General features: G+C 39.1%; 1 protein-coding gene across 5 annotated transcripts in view; it reads left to right on the top strand.

Moving 5' to 3' along the window:
- Positions 1-18927, top strand: part of SFMBT1 (Scm like with four mbt domains 1) — a 77428-nt gene that overhangs the window by 45631 nt on the left and 12870 nt on the right. For all 5 annotated transcript variants that reach the window (XM_026084001.1, XM_026084004.1, XM_026084003.1 and 2 more), the window contains 11 exons: positions 3040-3280; positions 3741-3829; positions 4813-5059; positions 6970-7067; positions 8170-8271; positions 9451-9601; positions 11545-11627; positions 13099-13225; positions 13903-14016; positions 15760-15802; positions 17075-17139. In XM_026084001.1, the coding sequence (XP_025939786.1) occupies positions 3040-3280; positions 3741-3829; positions 4813-5059; positions 6970-7067; positions 8170-8271; positions 9451-9601; positions 11545-11627; positions 13099-13225; positions 13903-14016; positions 15760-15802; positions 17075-17139 (1360 nt within the window). The remainder of the gene's footprint in view (positions 1-3039; positions 3281-3740; positions 3830-4812; positions 5060-6969; positions 7068-8169; positions 8272-9450; positions 9602-11544; positions 11628-13098; positions 13226-13902; positions 14017-15759; positions 15803-17074; positions 17140-18927) is intronic.

The following is an 18927-nucleotide window of genomic DNA, read 5'->3' as shown; positions in this document are numbered from 1 at the left end:
CATCGCCTCAATCTTTCTCTTAATAGAAATTCAATAGCGCAAGGTTATCTGCTCAGGAATTCTGCTGTCCGTTAGAAGGTAACGGTTTGGAAACGATAGCGGAGGAGAACCTCGGTGCCTCCCAGAGGATAGTGATGACCTGTACATGTGATGAAGCCCTAAGAAAAGGTTAATGTGATTCCAGGATACATCCAGTGAGAGATTTTCAGTGGAGAGCACACAAGCACTGATGTCTTTGCACTAGCTACTAGTGGTTCCTCCAAGTGGAGTCTGTGCGGTTCTAGTTGAAGAGCAACAACTTCTTCTAAGCGAGCTCAGCTAAAGAGTAACGCTGGCATCATAAATGGGCATGTATTGGCTATAAATAAACTTTAGATGGAAACTTAAGGTTTTTGGTTTTGTTTTGTTGTTTTTAAGTTTTGGAATAGTAAGATTGTGACCAGTCTTCTGTTATGAGCAGTGGGTGTGAAATACCTAACTCGCATTGTAGGAGGATACATGAGCAGGTTAAAATGTAATCTGTGATTACGTAGCCTGCGTTAGCAAAGAGCTTGACTTGCTGATGTACGAGAGGTCCACCACACACACCTTTATTTTGTGTGCTTATATTGAGTGTTTTGTTCTTACTGTGGGCAAAATGTGTTGGAAAATGGGAGCTACTTCCTCAAATGTGTTTTAATGTTTAATTTGTTTGCATTTTTAAGATGTAAACGCTATTGAGATCCCAGTGACTGACTAACAATCCCAGTGATTGTTATACAATCTAGCAGGAAAAAGACCTTATCAAATACCTAGAGTGGTGCTGGGTGCCGATGTGTCATCCCCACACTATGTCTAAATACACTTTCATGAGAATTGTTTAATATTCTTTTTTTTAAAATTCCTTTGTGCAACTTATATATAAGGTTAGTGTTCAGTATCACCTGAACACATGTATTTACTGTGTGTACTTGCATGATCTTAATACATTTTATCCTTTCTTTCATCTTATCTTCCTTAATATGCCTTATGTTCCTCTTTTCTCCTCCATTTCTTCCTAGCTTGAAATGTTATTTGAGTGATTTTTGACAGCAGTGTCAGCTCTTGCTCTTGGGCGTTAACACCCATTTCCATGTGGTCTTCTCCATTGTACTAGCAGAGCTCTTGGAGAAATTGTTCTGTAAACATGCTGAAAAGCGACTTTCTGAGCTGATTCAGATACCCTAGTTTGACTTGTGACATGGCTGCAAAAAGGAGGGGGATAATACGTAATGGGAAGGAGCGGTCAGGGATTGATGTTGTCACTACATGCTGAGTGGCCATCTCAGCTTGCCATACGTGCAAGGGAAAGGTAGCGTTCTCGGATCCATGGCTCCGCAGAAAATATCCTCTGAGCTCTTTCCAAGAAACTCCTGCCAACTTGTTTTCTCAGTGGCCAAGTCCAAAGAAACAAAGTTCTGTGCATTAAACCATGCAGTGGTGTCATCTTGCACAGCTACCAGAAGAGGGTGCCAACTTCTTGGTCTCCAGCGTATCCACCAGGGAAACATACACTCTCGCATTTGAGAAATGCACCTGACTTCAGGGGAAGCTCCATCCGTCACTGCTGGTTTTGCTTGAGTATGGCTCTCCGCGGCCGCGAGGCTCTGCTCAGAGCTTGGCTGCAGAGAGCTGCGCAGAGCCTCCGATTCCTCAGGCTTTGTGTGGAGCTCATGGCCTTTCTCTCGGGAATCAGAATATTAAGTATTTTGTAATATCCCTTCAAAAAGGCAATATCTCTTTGAAGAGATTATTCTGTAATGTTACTTCAAAGAGATCTGCAGGTATTGGGTCCTGCTGGTTTTGTTTTTAAGTAGGGGATTCTCTAAGTGGAGAATATGATACCTAAAGGTGTTAACACTTAAAAACAGAGGCATGTGATTTTCTTTCTAATATGATTCTCTTAGGAGTGGGATGCGGGGGGCCGTTGGTGGTGGTGTTTTATTTGTTTTGGCAAACCAGTATGTGCTGTAATAGCTATGGCAGTTCCTGAACCATCAGCACCTTACTGGTAATTGATAACCAAGAAAGTAGCTACTGCGTCTCCAGCACATTGAAACCTTTCTAGCCATTGATTCAAAGAGGAAGTGTGACTTCGGGACCATTTAAGAAAGAAAACACCAGTTAAATTCAGCTGTGAACAGGGACTCGTCATACTGGTTTTTGAATTAAGCCTGAGATTATGGAATTAAATGTAGCTCAGAAGCATACTACAGTGGGAACAGAACAGGTAGGGTTTTTCTGCCCTTTCAGGAGGGTTTGAGCTGGGAAAAGTTGGGGATGCAAGGAACTTCATGTTTTGCCCTTACTTTTTAAGGGAGAGTTCACATTTCAGTATGACTGCTGTGCAGTCAGATTCCTCACCCACATGCAACATGTACACACACAACTGCTCTGGCAATAGCTAAGTGCCAAACAGTAAGCCCGCTGAAGAACCACGCACTATTTATATTAATCTATGCAATTTATATAATGATGCTGCATACAAAATTATTTGGGGTCCTGGATAGAGAAGTTAAGCACCCTTATTCTGCCATATGTGCAGATTGACTCTTGCTTAAATGAACATGGTGGAGGAGACAGTGATATTATTATCTAAATATATACTTTAAGCAGTATATACTTTAAGCTGGCTCTTTGTCCAGAAAGGTTGAAGGAAATATTGTTTAACACCAAACATCAAGGTTGTGTTGCTGAGTTTGACCTCTAGTTTTGTTTATCTCGACAGCCCAGCTGTGAGTTGGAAAGCCTTTCTGTAATGCGTGAGTATTTCCCATGGCAGGAAGATGCATATATTAATTTAAGGTTAAGAAGATACTCTGAAATGAGAAGGAGATTTCATTAATGATGACTGTATGCAATCTAATTTGGGTCGCGTAACATGACAAAGTTGCCTCTCTGAGGAGGCTGGACAGTATTCTGCTTGAGGTTTTTACTATTGAACACGTCTAAATTGTTCTCCATGTTGTTCCACAAAGTTTCTGTGGAGTGATGAAATGTGGCAATCTTCTCTTTCTTCAGGTGGATACGAGTTTGCAGAATGGTTTTGCCCCTGGTATGAAGCTAGAAGTTGCTGTCAAGTCTGACCAAAACACCTATTGGGTAGCCACCATCATTACTACCTGTGGGCAGTTGCTCCTGCTGCGCTATGACGGATATGGGGAAGACCGCAAGGCTGACTTTTGGTGTGATATCATGACAGCTGATTTACACCCCATTGGCTGGTGTGAACAGAACAAGAAGATTCTCAAAGTGCCTGAAGGTAATGGCTCCAAATGCAAAAGAGGGAGTACACACTTTCTTAAAGTATGCCTTTGTCCTTTGTAAGCCTGGCAAACAGCCTCCCTAATTGCTGCTATGAGCAGGTGGCATTTTTCTGATGACAAGTTGAGGTTATCTGCTGTGTTTGTCTGAAATCCTGTGATGTACAGTTCTTCTGATTGTTCTTTCACCAGAGAGCTGTTAGCTTAGTTTCAAAATTGGGATTACTTTCACACCAAGACTTGTGGTTTCCATAATCATCGTCCACTAAAATCTGCAGCTTTGTCATTTCCTTTAAAGGGTTTTTGTTTTGTTTTGTTTCTTCTTTTAAGGTGTTACTGATGGCTGTATTGCAGATTCTTCTCAATTAAACAGCACAAGAACGTAGTAATGTCTCATTGCCCAAAAAATCATTAACAGACAGGAAGAATCACAGTCTTACTTCCTCGCTTTTCACTTAGGTATCAAGGACAAGATACCTGACCAGGAGGAATTCCTTCAGCGGGTGCTGAAAGGAGCATGCAGTGCTCCCACTAACTTGCTGGAGGGGGTAAGTGTTCGAATGGGCTGGCTTGAAATTGTGGCGTGTCTTGTCTTTGCCAGTGAAGATACTGTTGACTGACTACTTGTAATCAGTACCAGTGTTCAGATTGTCAGTTCAAGTCCTTTCATAAACTTAGGTGGCATTGTAGTATGATGCTGAATTAAAGAAAAAATTATTTCCATTGTCTAGTGTTTCCTATTTACAGCATTTAATTTTGATAATGTTCTCCTGGAACATATCTGTCGCTACAGGTTTGGGCTGGTTGTTTTTTCATTAGTCCTATCAGAAGGAAGACCTTTTTCAAACACCTTTTGGTCTCAGTCTACCTTCTAGGCTGCTTCTCCTTCACATAGCTCTAGGGAAATAGTCCTTTATTTATCTGACCTTTTGCGTTGTCCCCTTTCTCAGTTGAGTCCTTTCAACAATTTTTTGTTTTTGCTAATGGACAGATTACCGTTTCACTTACATCTTGCATCTTTGCTGGTAAAGAACTAAATTTTTATCCCCTTCTCTGCACTTAATACTTGATCACCTCATATCAAGTCTGATTGTAAAGTACAGAACATCATTTTTTGGAAAACACCATTGAAATCTTCCTTGCACCTAAAGTTTTTTATCATTGTATCCTTTCTGTCTCATCATCTTTACTTGCTGGAGGAGTCAATTTTAAAACGTTTTATCCTTGTTTCCTTCAAACTTCAAATGTGTAAGGGCTAATGCTTCTGAAAAAGATGAACAGGATTTAATGTGAAATGTATGGCTGTATCTACAGGCAGTATGAAAGCTCTGCTGCAAGCAGCAGAGATCCTAAACATTGTAAATTCTGTTGCCCTTTGTAAGAGAGCTGTATTTCTTTACTGCTGTGTTGATGCTTCAGTTATTCAGAAAGAATGTGTATAAAGGACAGAATGGAAGTGGAAGTACAGGATTTGTTTTGCTCTGTTGTACAGAAAACTTTGGTTTATGTTCTTTTTGTTCTCTGTTTGTAGCTTCACAGAGGGAAAAATCCTTTGGATCTCATTGCACCAGGCTCCAGACTAGAACTGCAAAACGTCCGGGATTCTTTGGAAGCCTGGATTGTCAATGTGGTAGAAAACGTGGGTGGGAGACTTAAGCTGCGATACCAAGGTTTGGAGGATTCTGACGAGTTTGACCAATGGATATTCTACTTGGACCCTTTCCTTCATCAAGTGGGGTGGGCAGCTCAACAGGGATATGACCTGCAACCACCTTTAGGTACTTCAAAACATACATCTTTGTTATATGGTTGTGTTCACAGGCTTGAGAACGCTGCTGTTGCTTTGGTGCTCTAAATCTGTATTCCAGATACATACGCTTGCATATAATCAGTGTATGATCTGACAAATATTGTACCTAAGTGAAATATAAATGAAAACCTCAGTAAGTAGTACTGCAAGACTTTTCACCCATTTGTTCAAATGTTGCTAACTGCTTTTCCCTGTCAAAACCTTCCACCTGTTTGTGCAAAGTAGTAGTGTATGCAGAGGAAAGGATTGCTTTTGCAGTTATTCTTGGTAGGTTTGTATTCCTATGGGGCGAAAGTAGTCTGTTGAACACTGCAAGGTGGTCGGGGGCAAAGTAGACAACTTTTCCATGTTGAAATACTGCTCAGTAGGAGCTTTCCCAGCAGGGACTCCAAGTCCACTAGGCTACTTAAGTTTCTACCTAAAGAGGTATCATACGCATATAAAAATGTCCTTAAAAAGGACACATGATGGTTTTCTGCTGTCAGGGTAGATGGTAGCTGTTTCTGGTCATCTAAGTAGTGGGGTGTGAAATGGCTGAAACACAAGTGGATTGCTCGTAAGCTGAGCAGTGCAAGTGCTTGCTGTAATACATCTCCTGACGGGGGACGTAGTAAACCGGTTGCTTGTGCTGACTCCAGGTATGAACGTGCAGGTGACTGGTACTGAAGGGGCAGGCTCATTCACGAAGCTCTTCACCAGAGCGAAGCAAGGTCTCAGACCAACTTGTTGCTGAGTGTCTGCCTCTTCTATACAGCCATAATTCTTCCAGGACTGTGTGCTTCACAGTAGTTATTGTGGGCTCTGGGCTTTTGCTTCCTTTATCGATTTCTGGGAAGGACTAATCAAACTGATTTGAAAGTTTATCTGTCTCCTGTGCGGGAAATTACTCTCCTGCCATCACAGGAGCCTTTTCTATCACTGGTAACTTGCAAAGCAATAAACCTTGGTAAACTGGAAAACACTGGTGGAGGGAGTTACCCTATAAAACCTTTCTTCAAAGGCAGATGCACATCTAAGGTTCTGGCACACTTTATGCTATTAGTTGTGGGAAATCAGGTCTTTTAGAACAGTTGTTTTTGTGGTGGGGTTTTTGTGTGTTTTCCCTTTATGCTAAGGAGAAATCTGGTTCATGAAAACAAAAAAATTTTGATTGAAATCACTTGGAGTACTGCCTTTGCCTAGTGCTTGACCAATCTCTGCTGAAATTAAATAGTGATTTGGCTTGTACTCTCTCTTCACTAACAGAAACTAGATGGATGGATTTCAAAGTATTATTTAAATGAATAATGCCTTTTTAAAAAATATTAGGTCATGATTTGAATCTAGTTTTTAGACTAGTCTTCTTTTTATGTCTGCATGAGAGGCTTTGATATCCTCACAGACGTGACTTCAGGGAGCCTTTATACATATTACTAGTAAAAGTAGCTCCCATTCTATCAGGGAGATGTGCGATGTGTAATTACAGACACTAAAAGAAAAACTTATGCAACTGGCACAGAATTCTGGGCCATTTCTTTAGCTTTCTGCTTGCTTAAGTCTAAGACAGTTACCCAGCTACACCTTGTTTCCTGGTCATGCCTTTCTCCATCAGTTTTCCACAGTGTTGATGCAACCTCCACTTTGTAAGAAAAATTAGACCTCGCAACATACAGATCATCCAGTGTAGCTTGACTTTAGACTCTTTTTTTATAAGATATCCAAATGTCTAACAAAACAGTACCTTTTTAAGAAGAAATATAATTACACAGATTCTGAACAGATACAAATTTAGCACTTAAAGGAGCACATATCAAACTTTTGGCTTTAATGCTTTGCTTTCTGAGAGAGGGAGAGAGAGAAGGTGACTTCATTCACTGTTTCCCTTGGTTTTTGCTCAAGCCATTAGGTCCTTGAAGAGTGAAGCAGATTGGCAAGAGATCCTGAAGAAGGTGAAAGAGGAGGAAGAGGAGTCATCAGTTCCTACTGATCTTTTTAAGGTAAAAACACAGTGTATATAATTTAATGCTACAGATGATATAATGAAAATGCTATATTCCTAAGAAATGGTTGAGGAAAGCCTGCCACTTTTTTTCTTTTTTCTCTTTTTTTAACTTTTCTTCCTCTCTCCCTCTAGTTTAAAAAAAAATCATATTACCATGCAGTTCTTGTTAAGTTAGACAACACACCCTTCRCAGCTATGTGAGCCATTATTTATTATGCTGGGAAAAATCCCCTGTTCTGATCCTTTATAGTGGCATCTCCAGTTGTTTCCCAGCTGGTCTTGCTGATTACTGTCCTCCTGGAGGAGTGCAATGTTACTGCATTCTTCCTAATTTTTTAAGTATATCAAAAAGTTAAACGTGTATCACCTAATGCGTAACCTGATATAGCAATATTTATTGTATAATATGTACACTTGTTTAGTATGTCCTGTTATATTCTAAGTGCAAGCAAATGTTGCTAATGAGTTTGAATTTAAAATTATATGAATTGAAATAAAATTCTTGACGCTCAAAATATTTTGAGAGAAATGGGAATTAAATTTAGTCCCTGCAGGTCCTTAGTTTGGCTTTCTCAGTTGAATTTTGGCCCAAGAACAGAGCAGAGGAGGAGCTGCTATTGATCTTGAATGTATTGCTAAAGGATCACATGCAGAGCAGGATGATCATAATTCCAGAGCAGGAACCCTTTTCTGCAGGTTTTTATGTTAGGCTGCAAATGAACACTTTTAATGTTTACAGTTCTCTTTTAGTTTTGCTCATGATGAGTACTGATTTTTTTTTTTTTTTTTTTTTAAAAGCTCTTTTTAATTGATTTATTAGACCACCTTGTGTTGTGAAATCTTGCTTCCTTTTGGAGAACACCAGAGGAGGAAATCTTCGGAACTCCTTTTTCTAAAACGCATAGAAAACTGTCAGCCTCGGAGGGCATAGGTGGCCTTTTATTTTCATTATACAGCCGTTGTTTGTACTCTGACACGTTGATTCCTTAGAATGAACTAATAAAGCTTAAAGTTATCCTCTTTTGCTGAAGTGTTTAAGGTAGATGTTTCTAATAGAGAAAGTTGGGTAATTAGCAGTCTGATGCTTGATCTTTCAGGACAAACCTGTGATTGGAGTGCATTCGTTCTCTGAAGGCATGAAGTTAGAAGCTGTGGACCCACTGGCTCCTTTTGTCATTTCTCCTGCTACAGTTGTCAAGGTACCAAGGTTCTTTATTAACTTGTCCTGATAAGATTCAATTCAATTGCCACTTCTGTTCTTAAATGCTTAGGAAATTTTCCTTAACTGATTATCTTAAAATCTTGAAACAGTGTTCAAAAGAAATAGTTGAATCTTAGAGGACAAGCGCCTGTAAAACGGCTGCTGATGGGGAAGGCATTGGGTTAAAAAGGAGGGGGAAAGTTCTATTAAGATACAGGCTGGAAGACCAAATGGCTAAAATTGTCAAACTTGGATTGTTGAAATGAAACACGATCTCTCGTAATCCAAGTATCCAATTGAAGATGGATTTTTGTTTTTCATTTTTGCTAAAGTTAATGTCATTATTATGTATAAGCTCCAAAGTATCTAGGTGACCCAATTTTCAAACAAGGGCCAACACATGGATTTGGAAGTTGAAAGGAAAACTCCAAAACATGAACCGGTTTTGAGTAATTGCTACCTTCCTGTGTTGATAAACTGATGAAAGATTCTAGAAGAGACCTGCTTTCATGTAGTAAACCAACTCTTGCACAACATAAAACTAGGACATATTTTAATTTTTTTTGTATATTTTCCAGAAAATATTGCCTTTTCCTTTAGACAAATATTTTCTCAATATGATACATTACATTTCAGTGATCTCTCTCTTTTAAATTCTAGCCTACAGTTTCTTCAAATTGGATGCAAATATATTTCTACAAAGGCATAACCAGTTCCAAGTGAAGCACAATCATTTATTTTTCTTGATGTTTGTTCTGCTTCTAGTTACTTCAGGAATTTAGCGTTTTTGCTAGTGACAGTCTATCGTAGGACATAGTTAAATATTGTCAAAATAAGCAGTTTGTTTTTACAGAATAATAGTAATAAAACCCCAAACTCCAGTTTGTCTATTTTTTCCATAAGACAGTTCCATATTTCCTATTTGTAGTGAGAAAAACTTTAAAACCAAGATACCATGTACCTGCTTTACTGCTACTGTCAGCTAAGCTTGTTAACTTTGTAGTTGTTTAATGAGTTATCCTGGCATGTAGTGTTTTGATGAACCCATTTTTGTGTATTTGGTGTTACACAACTTACAGTGTTGCTGTTTAATAAAGTTACCAAATGGGGGAGAGGGCGAAGTAGTTCAATATCTGCTACTTTAAAGACCACATGGTTCTCTTTTGGCTAACTACAGGTATACGATGAAAAATATTTCATGATAGAAATTGATGACTTGAGACCAGAACACACAACCAGCCAGTCTTACATTTGTCATGTCAACAGTGCTGGTATTTTCCCTGTGCAGTGGAGTCTGAAGAATGGCTTGCATCTCAGTCCCCCACTAGGTATGTTTGTGCAAGCTTGTCGTGCTCGCTCCTCTATGAAGGAAGTAGGTGGCCAATCCCCAGAGTACTGTGTCTGGGACAACACTTTTGCAGAATTGTGTGCAGTAGCACAAGCAGAGAACAGGAAAGATCAAATTTTGAGAAACGGCAGCTTTGAGTGAAGCTGAAGTTTCCTGGGTGCATCCTTGCATTCGAGAAGATGACAGTGGCTGGGGATGCTGGTCTTGAACAAAAACTTGAATGTTTGAACAAATGGAAGATCTGCTCCAGAGTCGAAGGCAATGTTGATTTCAGCATTAATTAACATGATATCAGAAGCCCATAGTCATTGCATTAGATTTTTGCTTCTGGTCAAAATGGAACATTCCTACCCAGTGTCTTGTAATATTTTTTGGGTATCTTATCACTTAGGAGATAATTAAGTATTTTTTTCAAAGGACCTATGAGGCAAGGTAGCAGATTGCTGAAACATTGCTTCAGGACATAAGGGAACAGGGGAGTGATATTCAGGTACTGAATTATTTACACCTTTTCTCAAAATAGAAATGTCAATGGTATTGTAAAACCAGGGACTCGGTATTTTTATTCACCACCACTGGACTGGGAATGTTTTGTTTTAACTGCTCATGACATCAGAGGAGCAAAGAGCATAGGATGCTTGTCTCTTCCCTCTCCTTGTGTAAGGTATAAAAAGTGGCTTTGCTTGACCTGGCATTACCTAGAATTTTGCATGTGGAAGATGAAATGTAGCTCCCTAGACGCGTGACTAGAGATGACAAAGATTTTAAGCTTCTCTTCTGGTAGCACCTCTGGAAATGATGGGTATTCTGAATTGTGTGAAGTCTCAAGATGCCTGATGATATTGTTAGGACTGGGAAAAACAAATGGGTCCCGTTCTAAGTACCCCTCCACCCCTTAGGGGTAGTTGAACTTAATGTTTTAAGATAGCCATAGTTAGATTGTCATGGTAATACTGCTTTCTTAAACTAGTTTTAAAATTTTGTTTCATTTCTTAAACCCTAGTCACAGGAGTCCCTTGTAGAGCAGTGCTTCTGAGTCACTACTGGGATAACGGCTTCCATTGTCCCTTTGCTAATATACTGCCGGTTGCAGACTATCGTGGCAGCACGCTTCTTTCCCACCCACTTCCCTTCAGTTATTTGTTGTTTGTTAAATCATGGGGAAGAGAAATATTTCCTCCAAGTAGAATTTAATTTGTCCTTCTGTCAGAGAAAGAGAGATGCTCTGGCTCCTGATGACTCCGTGTTAAGACTTCTCCATTCAAACATGTATGCAGATTTATAGCTATAAGCAAACTAGACTAGCCTCTTAGGAACGACTGCTCTCTTTAATGGCTTGGTATTTGATATCTTTAATACAGTAATATATTGGTATTGAGCACCTTTTGGGTGCTCTCTTTACTTTAACAAAAGAAAAAGAAAAGAAAGAAAAACAAAAGAAAAAAGTCCCAAACCTGATCCAAAGTAAATGAGAGGATTTAGTGTTGGCACTGCATCAGTGGAGTAATCTTGCAGAAACTTTGCCGGAATTTCATCTGTGCCCTGTAAAAGGATGCGAACGCTTCCCCATGTTTTGCTTGCTGCTGTTGTCGGCTTAGCAGATGTACTTTATTCAAGCTTCAGCTTGCGCTCTGTGAAGTCACTTCATTTTAGTTTGAGGCCATTTCAATCCAAAAATGGGAATCGAGGTGGGACAGTGCGCAAAGCCCCTCTGCAGTGGAAATAAGGTCCCTTAAAAGAGGATATCTCAAAGATGAGAGAACCATGCTATGGGCTGACTTCGGAGGGCTTACTGAGGCCATAATCAGCTGACAAACTTGAGTGAACCCAGTTGGATTTCAGTGATCTTCACTGGTGTTGGCTTGAAATGAATCATTTGTTTTCATGCTGTTAAATTAACCCTTTTGCTTGTGTTTTGCCTAGGTTATCCTGGGCAGGACTTTGATTGGGCAGACTACCTCAAACAGTGTGGTGCTGAAGCAGCTCCCCAGAGCTGCTTCCCTTTGGTAAGGTTCTTGCAGAAAAATGTCCTTTCCCTCTGTTATGTGAATGAGTGAGAAGAATTGTTTGCATGCTTTTGGCTTAAATTACCTATGATACCTGATGAAACAGAGGGGTCTGGAGAGTACAAATAAGGGTGAAGTGATTGGTTAATGGTGAAGGTTAAGGTGGTGTGAATGGTTAAGGGTGAATGGTTAAGGGTGAAGTGATTGGTTAATGCCAGCTTCCTACATAAATAGGGGATAGACCAAATGCTGTGGTTGTAATAGTGTAAATCAAAAAGAAACAGGTAGTTTGTGAAGATGAGATGTGTAAGAGTCCATGGAATCATCATAAAATAACATCAATTCTTGGAGCTCATATAATTGTGGAAACAGGGCCTTTCATAGACCTTGTTTCACTCACTTGGTGTTCTCTCTCAATCTTTCTTTACTTCCTTTTAGCTTGAAAAATTCATTTCATTGTATTAATCAGTACTAAGTTGTCTTAAATTAATACCAGATAATCATTATATTAATTAGTACCTGAAGTGCTTGCTAGGTTTTGGGCTTTTGTTGGTACAGTGATAGTATTTCTGTCTTCCAAAGTAGAGTACCTTGTCAAGCAAAGAGGGTACTGTCAACACCTGTCTTCCAACTACATTTAAAATTCTTGGGCTGTGCAATACTTAGGGGAAGAAAATAGAAGGAATAATTACCTATTCTGAAGAGGGTGTTGCTGGCTGTGAGTTCTTGTTGCCCTTTTTCTGTCTTGTCAGCTGTGGCATCTCAGAACAGGTCACTGAATTTATCAGCTCTTCTCAGGAAAGAGATAATCAGTGTAGGCTAGTTCTGGAAGCCTTAATGTATTGATTTTGTAATTATGTTGCAGAGTGGATCCTGGAAGAAGAGTACTTTGCCTGGCTGTCACTTGTCATCTTTAATCCAGGCACTTCAGATCTGCATAAATCTCCATTCTTATGTTTTAGAAGTTTTTAGATAAATGTGAACTAAATTGGGTCACGAAGTAAAATTTTACTTTGGCAAAGAAGATGGCTTCCTTTGCTGTCTGATAGGCTTCATTTGGATGAAGTAGGAATGTTATTTGCATTTTTAAAATGGATTTCCAAGCTAACATGATAGAGTAGGGAGCCTGATCAGACTGTTTGTCGGACTCATCACTTTGATAGCAACTGACAGGGAATTCACGGTTGTGTAGAATGGACTCTATCCTTCCAGGGAGTCTCAGCCTCCACATTTTTGAGTACCAGCATGTCTTCTAGGTCTGTCCCTAGAGATTTTTTTTTCTTAACTTAAATTTTGTGATTTGTAACATAGCTTATTTATATTCAGTATGCTAATCACCTGAAATCTTCTGTGACTGCCTGATTATCCTTCTGTAGTCAAATTACCCTGTGATAGGCAAATACTGAAGCTTTTGTATGTTACTCCTGTTTATGGCTATTCATATTCCTGAAGTATTCTGTCTTTTTCCTAGTTAACTTCTGACCATGGATTTAAAGAGAATATGAAACTTGAGGCCGTGAACCCAGTTGATCCTGAGGAAGTCTGCATAGCTACGGTCACGAAGCTGAAAGGTTCCTACCTCTGGCTTCAGCTGGAGGGTAAGCCTGACAGGGGAGAAGATATTAACACTTAAACTGATTCTGTTGTACCATCATCCAATCCAAGCATTATCTGGAACAAACTCACTGTCTGCTAAATATGGCCAGCAAATCACCATTTCCTGCAATAAAAACACAACAAAGCCCATTCTCATTGTCCATTTCCCAGTTAGACCTGGATAGCAGTACTTATTTAAACCAAGCAAAAATTGTATAACACAATATGTCAGTCCTAGGCTAATGCACTATGTGAAAGACTGATCAGTGTCTTTTGTAGAGCAAGGGCCTCGTAACATTTTTACAACACAGTGACTTCCATCCTAAGCCAAGTTTTGACCAAACCTAGGAAGAGAACTTTTAGAAATGTTCTTCAGCAAAACAGACTAGGCCTGTATCAGGTGTTCTCCATTATAATCCAGTTTCTTTTTAATTGAAAGTACATCAACATGCACTTACGATGCACTATGCACATCTGCTGTGGGTGGTGAATTCCCATCTCCAGTCTTTAGGAGGAAATAAATGAGATCAGGAAGGAGTCTGGTCAGTAAAAGAAGATGAGTAAACAATTGATGTTGTATTCCAGAGGCACCTTAAGCAAAAGCAGCTTTGCTGGCAAGCATTAACCAAATGAGATTTTTTTTAATTTGTTTCAATTTTTGTTTCTTTTAACAAAACAGGCTCCAAAAAGCCGGTCCCTGACTGTATAGTGAGCGTGGAATCAATGAATATATTTCCAGTGGGTTGGTGTGAGACGAATGGATATCAGCTCAGACCTCCTCGCAGAGCAATAGGTATCAGTTCTGTACTATTTGTGATAGTTAGCTGGATTGATAAGAGACGGTGAAATCTTCAAGAGCAGCTACTGCAGAATTTAGTTCTGTCATCCGTAAATTTGGAAACTTTCAGCCTGTACAGAGAATCCGTGCCTTGTGCAACTGTTCTCCTGACTGGTCCAGCTGGGAGAGATGTTTGATAGAGTTTGAATCCATAGAACAACTCCAAAACCGCCAGCGTTGATATGAGACCCTTGCACACTTAAGAAGTGTGGGAGAACGATACRTTAGCCACAATAAAGACATCTGTTTGAAATTGAAGAAATCCTATATTGACATATTTGTGTATATATATACGCACACACACACATGCACGCACATATACTTTTAAATGTCTGAGCTGTTCTTGCCATGTGTCTGACTGACTTTGATGTTGATTTTATATTTGGTTGTGTAAGTAAGATTACACAGCAACAAAACAGTGCTGAGTATGTATACATTTTGGGTTTGAAATAAGGGGCTGATTTTCTAAATGGGCCAGATGGTCATGATCCCTTTCTGACAAAACGTTGAAAGGTAAATCCTATCTATTTTCATTACACTAGTAAGTAGTGTAAAATAGTGTCTTCCCTCAACTGGTTAGAGAGCTCTGCTTACTAAAGTTTACTGGGAGATGGAAAAACAGAACTTCCTCCATGTCTCTTAGATGGGATAAGGTTGGAATGAGCTATCACTTACTGCAAGTCAAAGCAAGAGAAACTCATCTGGGAAATGGCTGCAATGCCAAGGGTGGAGGAAGAAGGAGGAAGCTGGAAAAGACATGCCCCAGAAGTTTGTGGGAACCAAGCCTGAAATTGCTGAAGAGTCCTACGTGTTGCTTTAAGGGAATCTTTTGCTTGGTGAAAGGAGAAATTGATACGCTATCAATTGTAAACACATCTGCTTTGTGTGCATTATGAAATGCAAATTGGCTGGAAATATAATAGAGTACTCAGGGTATAACCATGATGGGCATTTAAGAATAAAACTGAAGGAATGCAGGACGTACCACAGGGTGCCATCAAATGGAAGACATCTGACAACGCAGAGCGAATATCACACTAGCACTTTCAAATATGGCCAAGCATGTTCCATAATTGCCATCCATGCAGCCTTTAATTTGTTACAGATTTGGGTGCTTTCTGCAGATAGCTAGCACTTGCAGCTGGAAAAGCGGACCCAGCTCCTAGTAGTCTTTTTTAGATTCAGCATAGTTTTTTTCCTCATAGCAAACAGCTTTAGCATGAAATTAGCTGGCTAGTAACACATATTGTAACTTCAGAGTTAAATAGTGTTGAACTTCCTAGTGCCATTTAGCTGGCAAATTAGGCCTTGCTGAATACTTCAGCAGCTTTGGGTGTCAAAAAGGAAGGCATATAATTCCTATTTGGCTGGTATTACAGATAATTTAGGGGGATACAATGCAGACAAAGATGCAGAAAAGGTGAGATTTCACAGCAGGCTGGTGATAAGAATGCCTGCTTTAATTAATTTATTAGTGAAAATTGTGTGCCAAATCCTTTGCATCACTTCAGATTATCTGGGCCAGGCTGCTTCTAGCGTGCAGGTGGGTCACCTCTTTAACAACTGCAGTGACTTTGCACATATATATTTTTTTTTTGGCATGTAACTTAGGGGAAATGTCTAGTAAGTACTTTGTAATGGAAATATTTGCTTGCCTCCTGTACTTAGTGATCTATATTTTCTTCTCCATTTTTTTAGTAAACAAGCAGAAAAAAATTGCAGTAGTTCAACCAGAGAAACAGTAAGTAACAAGTCTTTTTTCTAATTGGTCAATCATGCTTACTCAGTTTAGCTTTGTAGAAGTGTGATACTGAGGCTCGAGAGATTTCACAGTCCGTTTATCGTAATGCTTGTAGTTCCTGTTGGTGTGGAGAAACACCTCCTGCACTGCTGAAATAGGATGTGGTAAGCGTGGAATTTGGATTTTTAACAATGTTAGTGGAACTCAACTGAATTATTAAATAGCTCAAGTCACTGAGGATCTGGGACTGTAATTGTTCTTTCATTTTTAAAGCATTGCGTTCTTTGTGCACATTGTAGTGCACTTAAGAAAAAAATAGCCTAATCCTGTGTTTATCAATATGTGCCTGAGCCTTTTTTTAAAGGTGATTATCGTAATAGGGAAAATTGCTGGAATTTTTTTGGCTCCCTTTTGGTTATATTCCTTTTTCAAATAATACAGGCATGGAGACATGCTTAGAAATATAGCTGCCCTAATGTGTGGCTGATTTTTACACAGTTTGATCAGAAATTTCAGCTTTAGTGTGAGTACTGTCATTCATTCGAGGTAGATCTAATGTCTCCTTCCAGAATTGTTACAAAAACAGACTGGCTAGAAGGGAAAAAGAAGGAAATAATAGTTCTAATAGTATCTACAATTAATCTACAAACTTTGTATCACATGTGTGAGACTCGTTCATGTGAGCCTGCTCAAAAAATGCTCAGTAGATTGCCTGACAGTTGGCTTTATTGACTCTTATAGCATTATAAATACCAAATCTATCAGTAGTCCTGCCAGTGTTTTCATTGCTCCTAAAATACTAAGCAGACTGTTCTTCCATGTTTTTGTATTTGGGGTTTTTATCAGAGTACTTGAGTCATTTTGGTTGTGTTTGTTTTTAAATCCATGGTTTTTCAAAATGTGTAAGGTAAGGCTGTTGTGTTGCCTTGTGCCATGAAATATGAAATGAAATTAAAGGAGATAAAAGATGTAAACTGTTGTAATTAGCTTTGTATGACTTCATTATCTGCATGGCAGCCCTTATACTTCAAGCAAGTGAAGATCACTGCTAGCTGTGTCAGTACAGTAGTCATTTCCAAATCAAAAACGATAGTCTTTACATGGAAAAAAAAGGTCAGAATAGAGTTGAAGAATATTACAAAACAGGAGCTGTGAAAAAAGCAGACTAATATGGCTGCACCTGGAGTTAAGAAAATTGTTGGGTTTAGCGATTGCAGGGTGAATATCCTTAACCATCTTTCCCTTTTTCCGACCATCTCCTTTCCATTTCAGAATTCTGTCTTCAAGGACAGTTCATGATGGACTAAAGAACCAGGAGCTAAACTCTTCTGACTCAGGTATTGACCCGGGAGGGTGGGGTAACAAAAATGAAATCCTCTAAGTGCATGCCTCATCATTCAGCTGCTCAACAGCTTTTTTTTGTATTAGGAGAAGGGGAGGAAAAGGTTTGAAGATTTCTATCCGTGATGATTTGTCAGATGGCAAAAAACAATGAAATGAGCAAAAGAATACAATTACTTTTGTGTGTCCAGCAACTGAAACATGCATTAACTCTGGAAATTAGATTTTTATGCCAAACCTTCTCCCCCTGACTAGCAGTGGATATGTGGAGCCAAATGTTTACTGTGACCCATGCAGGTGATCTTTAGTGTCACCTGCTATGTTTAATAATGTTGGGAGAAGCGTAATAGGCACGCTGCCCCTATACTCTGCGCTGCTAGCTTTGAGAAGCAGGTTAGTCTGGTTTTTATGATAACTTTCTCATCATGATAAACAAAGGCAATTCAAACAGTAAACTGCTTTGTGTGCCAGATGGCAAAATCTAATAATTTTTTCAACTGTTGCAAGAATGAATATGACAAATAAGTACATCTGCTGGTGAAACAGCCATACAGATCTATTTTTTGGCAACTAAATGCCTCTTCTGCTGTTTCTGTTCAGTGAAATGCACATCTGAGGCTGCACCAAATGTAAGCTGTATACAAATGATTAGTGCTTGCTTTGCATTTTAATTGGGTTTTAATAGAGTCATAATGTAAACATGACTTTGTTTATTTATCTGCCCATTTTCAACTACTGAAATTTAGGTCTTTAAATGATAGTGTTACTCAGTCAAAACTACAACCCTGTTAGAGTAAAACAATTTTGTTTTTATACATAAGTATCTCACAGTACATTTTATATAGAACTTAAATTTTGAGCAGCATTGAACCATTTAGTAGATTTAATGAACTGGATGTGAACTACAAAGGTTACTTCATCAGTTGCTGCATCTTTTGTTTGCTGGTGAGGGAAAAGAGTGTAAAAATGCAAATCGGTGTGATATTGCAGTTTAGGATGAACAGTGGAGGATAACTCTGCCAGCTTCTGTGACAACAGGCGTTTGGGGGAGATATGATTACTTGACTGGAAATTTTGTATGGAATTAGTGTGTAGGAAGTGCCTCTGCTACTGAATGGTTGGGTGTGTTGTCATCTTGCCTGTTCTCCGTGCTGTAATACCGTAAAGCATCAGACTAGGCAGGAAAAAAGGTTTCTTTCCTGATTAATAGCCAACTTTGCTTCTTACAGTTTCACTTTCTTTTGAATTCCACCATTCAGGTGATTATTTGTTAAAATCCTACTTTGCAGGCAAAGATGTAGATGCAATCTGTAGATTGAGATTTTTTTTTTTTTGGTTGAAATGTAGTCCTATCCACAAATCAGAGCCACTTGCTAATGTAGGTTTGGAATAGGCTTACTAATTTCATTTCTGCTGTGTATTAATCCAAGTTAACTAGCATTTCCAAGCTATGAAACCTCTGAAAAAGTTTAAGATGATGGCAACTGACATCTGGTTTTTAGATAACTAATTTCTTCATCGTCCTAATTTACTTCATTTTCACCTATAATTTTTTCCTCCTGAAAAAGACACAGGTCGAGGACTTCTAATGGCCAGGTTGGGAACTGAAGAATAACATAAATCATCATTTTTTCTCACCAGATAAATTGCACATTATTTCTTCAGAAAAGATTTTCAGTGAGACTCATGCTTCACTACTTTCCTAGCTTGTAAGAAGATAACTTAGAAGCTTACAGAAATGTTGATTGGAAGGGACCCTGGAGATCATCTTGTCCAGCCTTCTG

Source organism: Apteryx rowi, unplaced genomic scaffold, assembly GCF_003343035.1.
Source record: "Apteryx rowi isolate R43461 unplaced genomic scaffold, aptRow1 scaffold_621, whole genome shotgun sequence".
NCBI classification, from domain to species: Eukaryota; Metazoa; Chordata; class Aves; order Apterygiformes; family Apterygidae; genus Apteryx; species Apteryx rowi.
The sequence above is the reverse complement of the archived record's forward strand: the minus strand, read 5'-3'. Positions and strand labels throughout refer to the sequence as shown.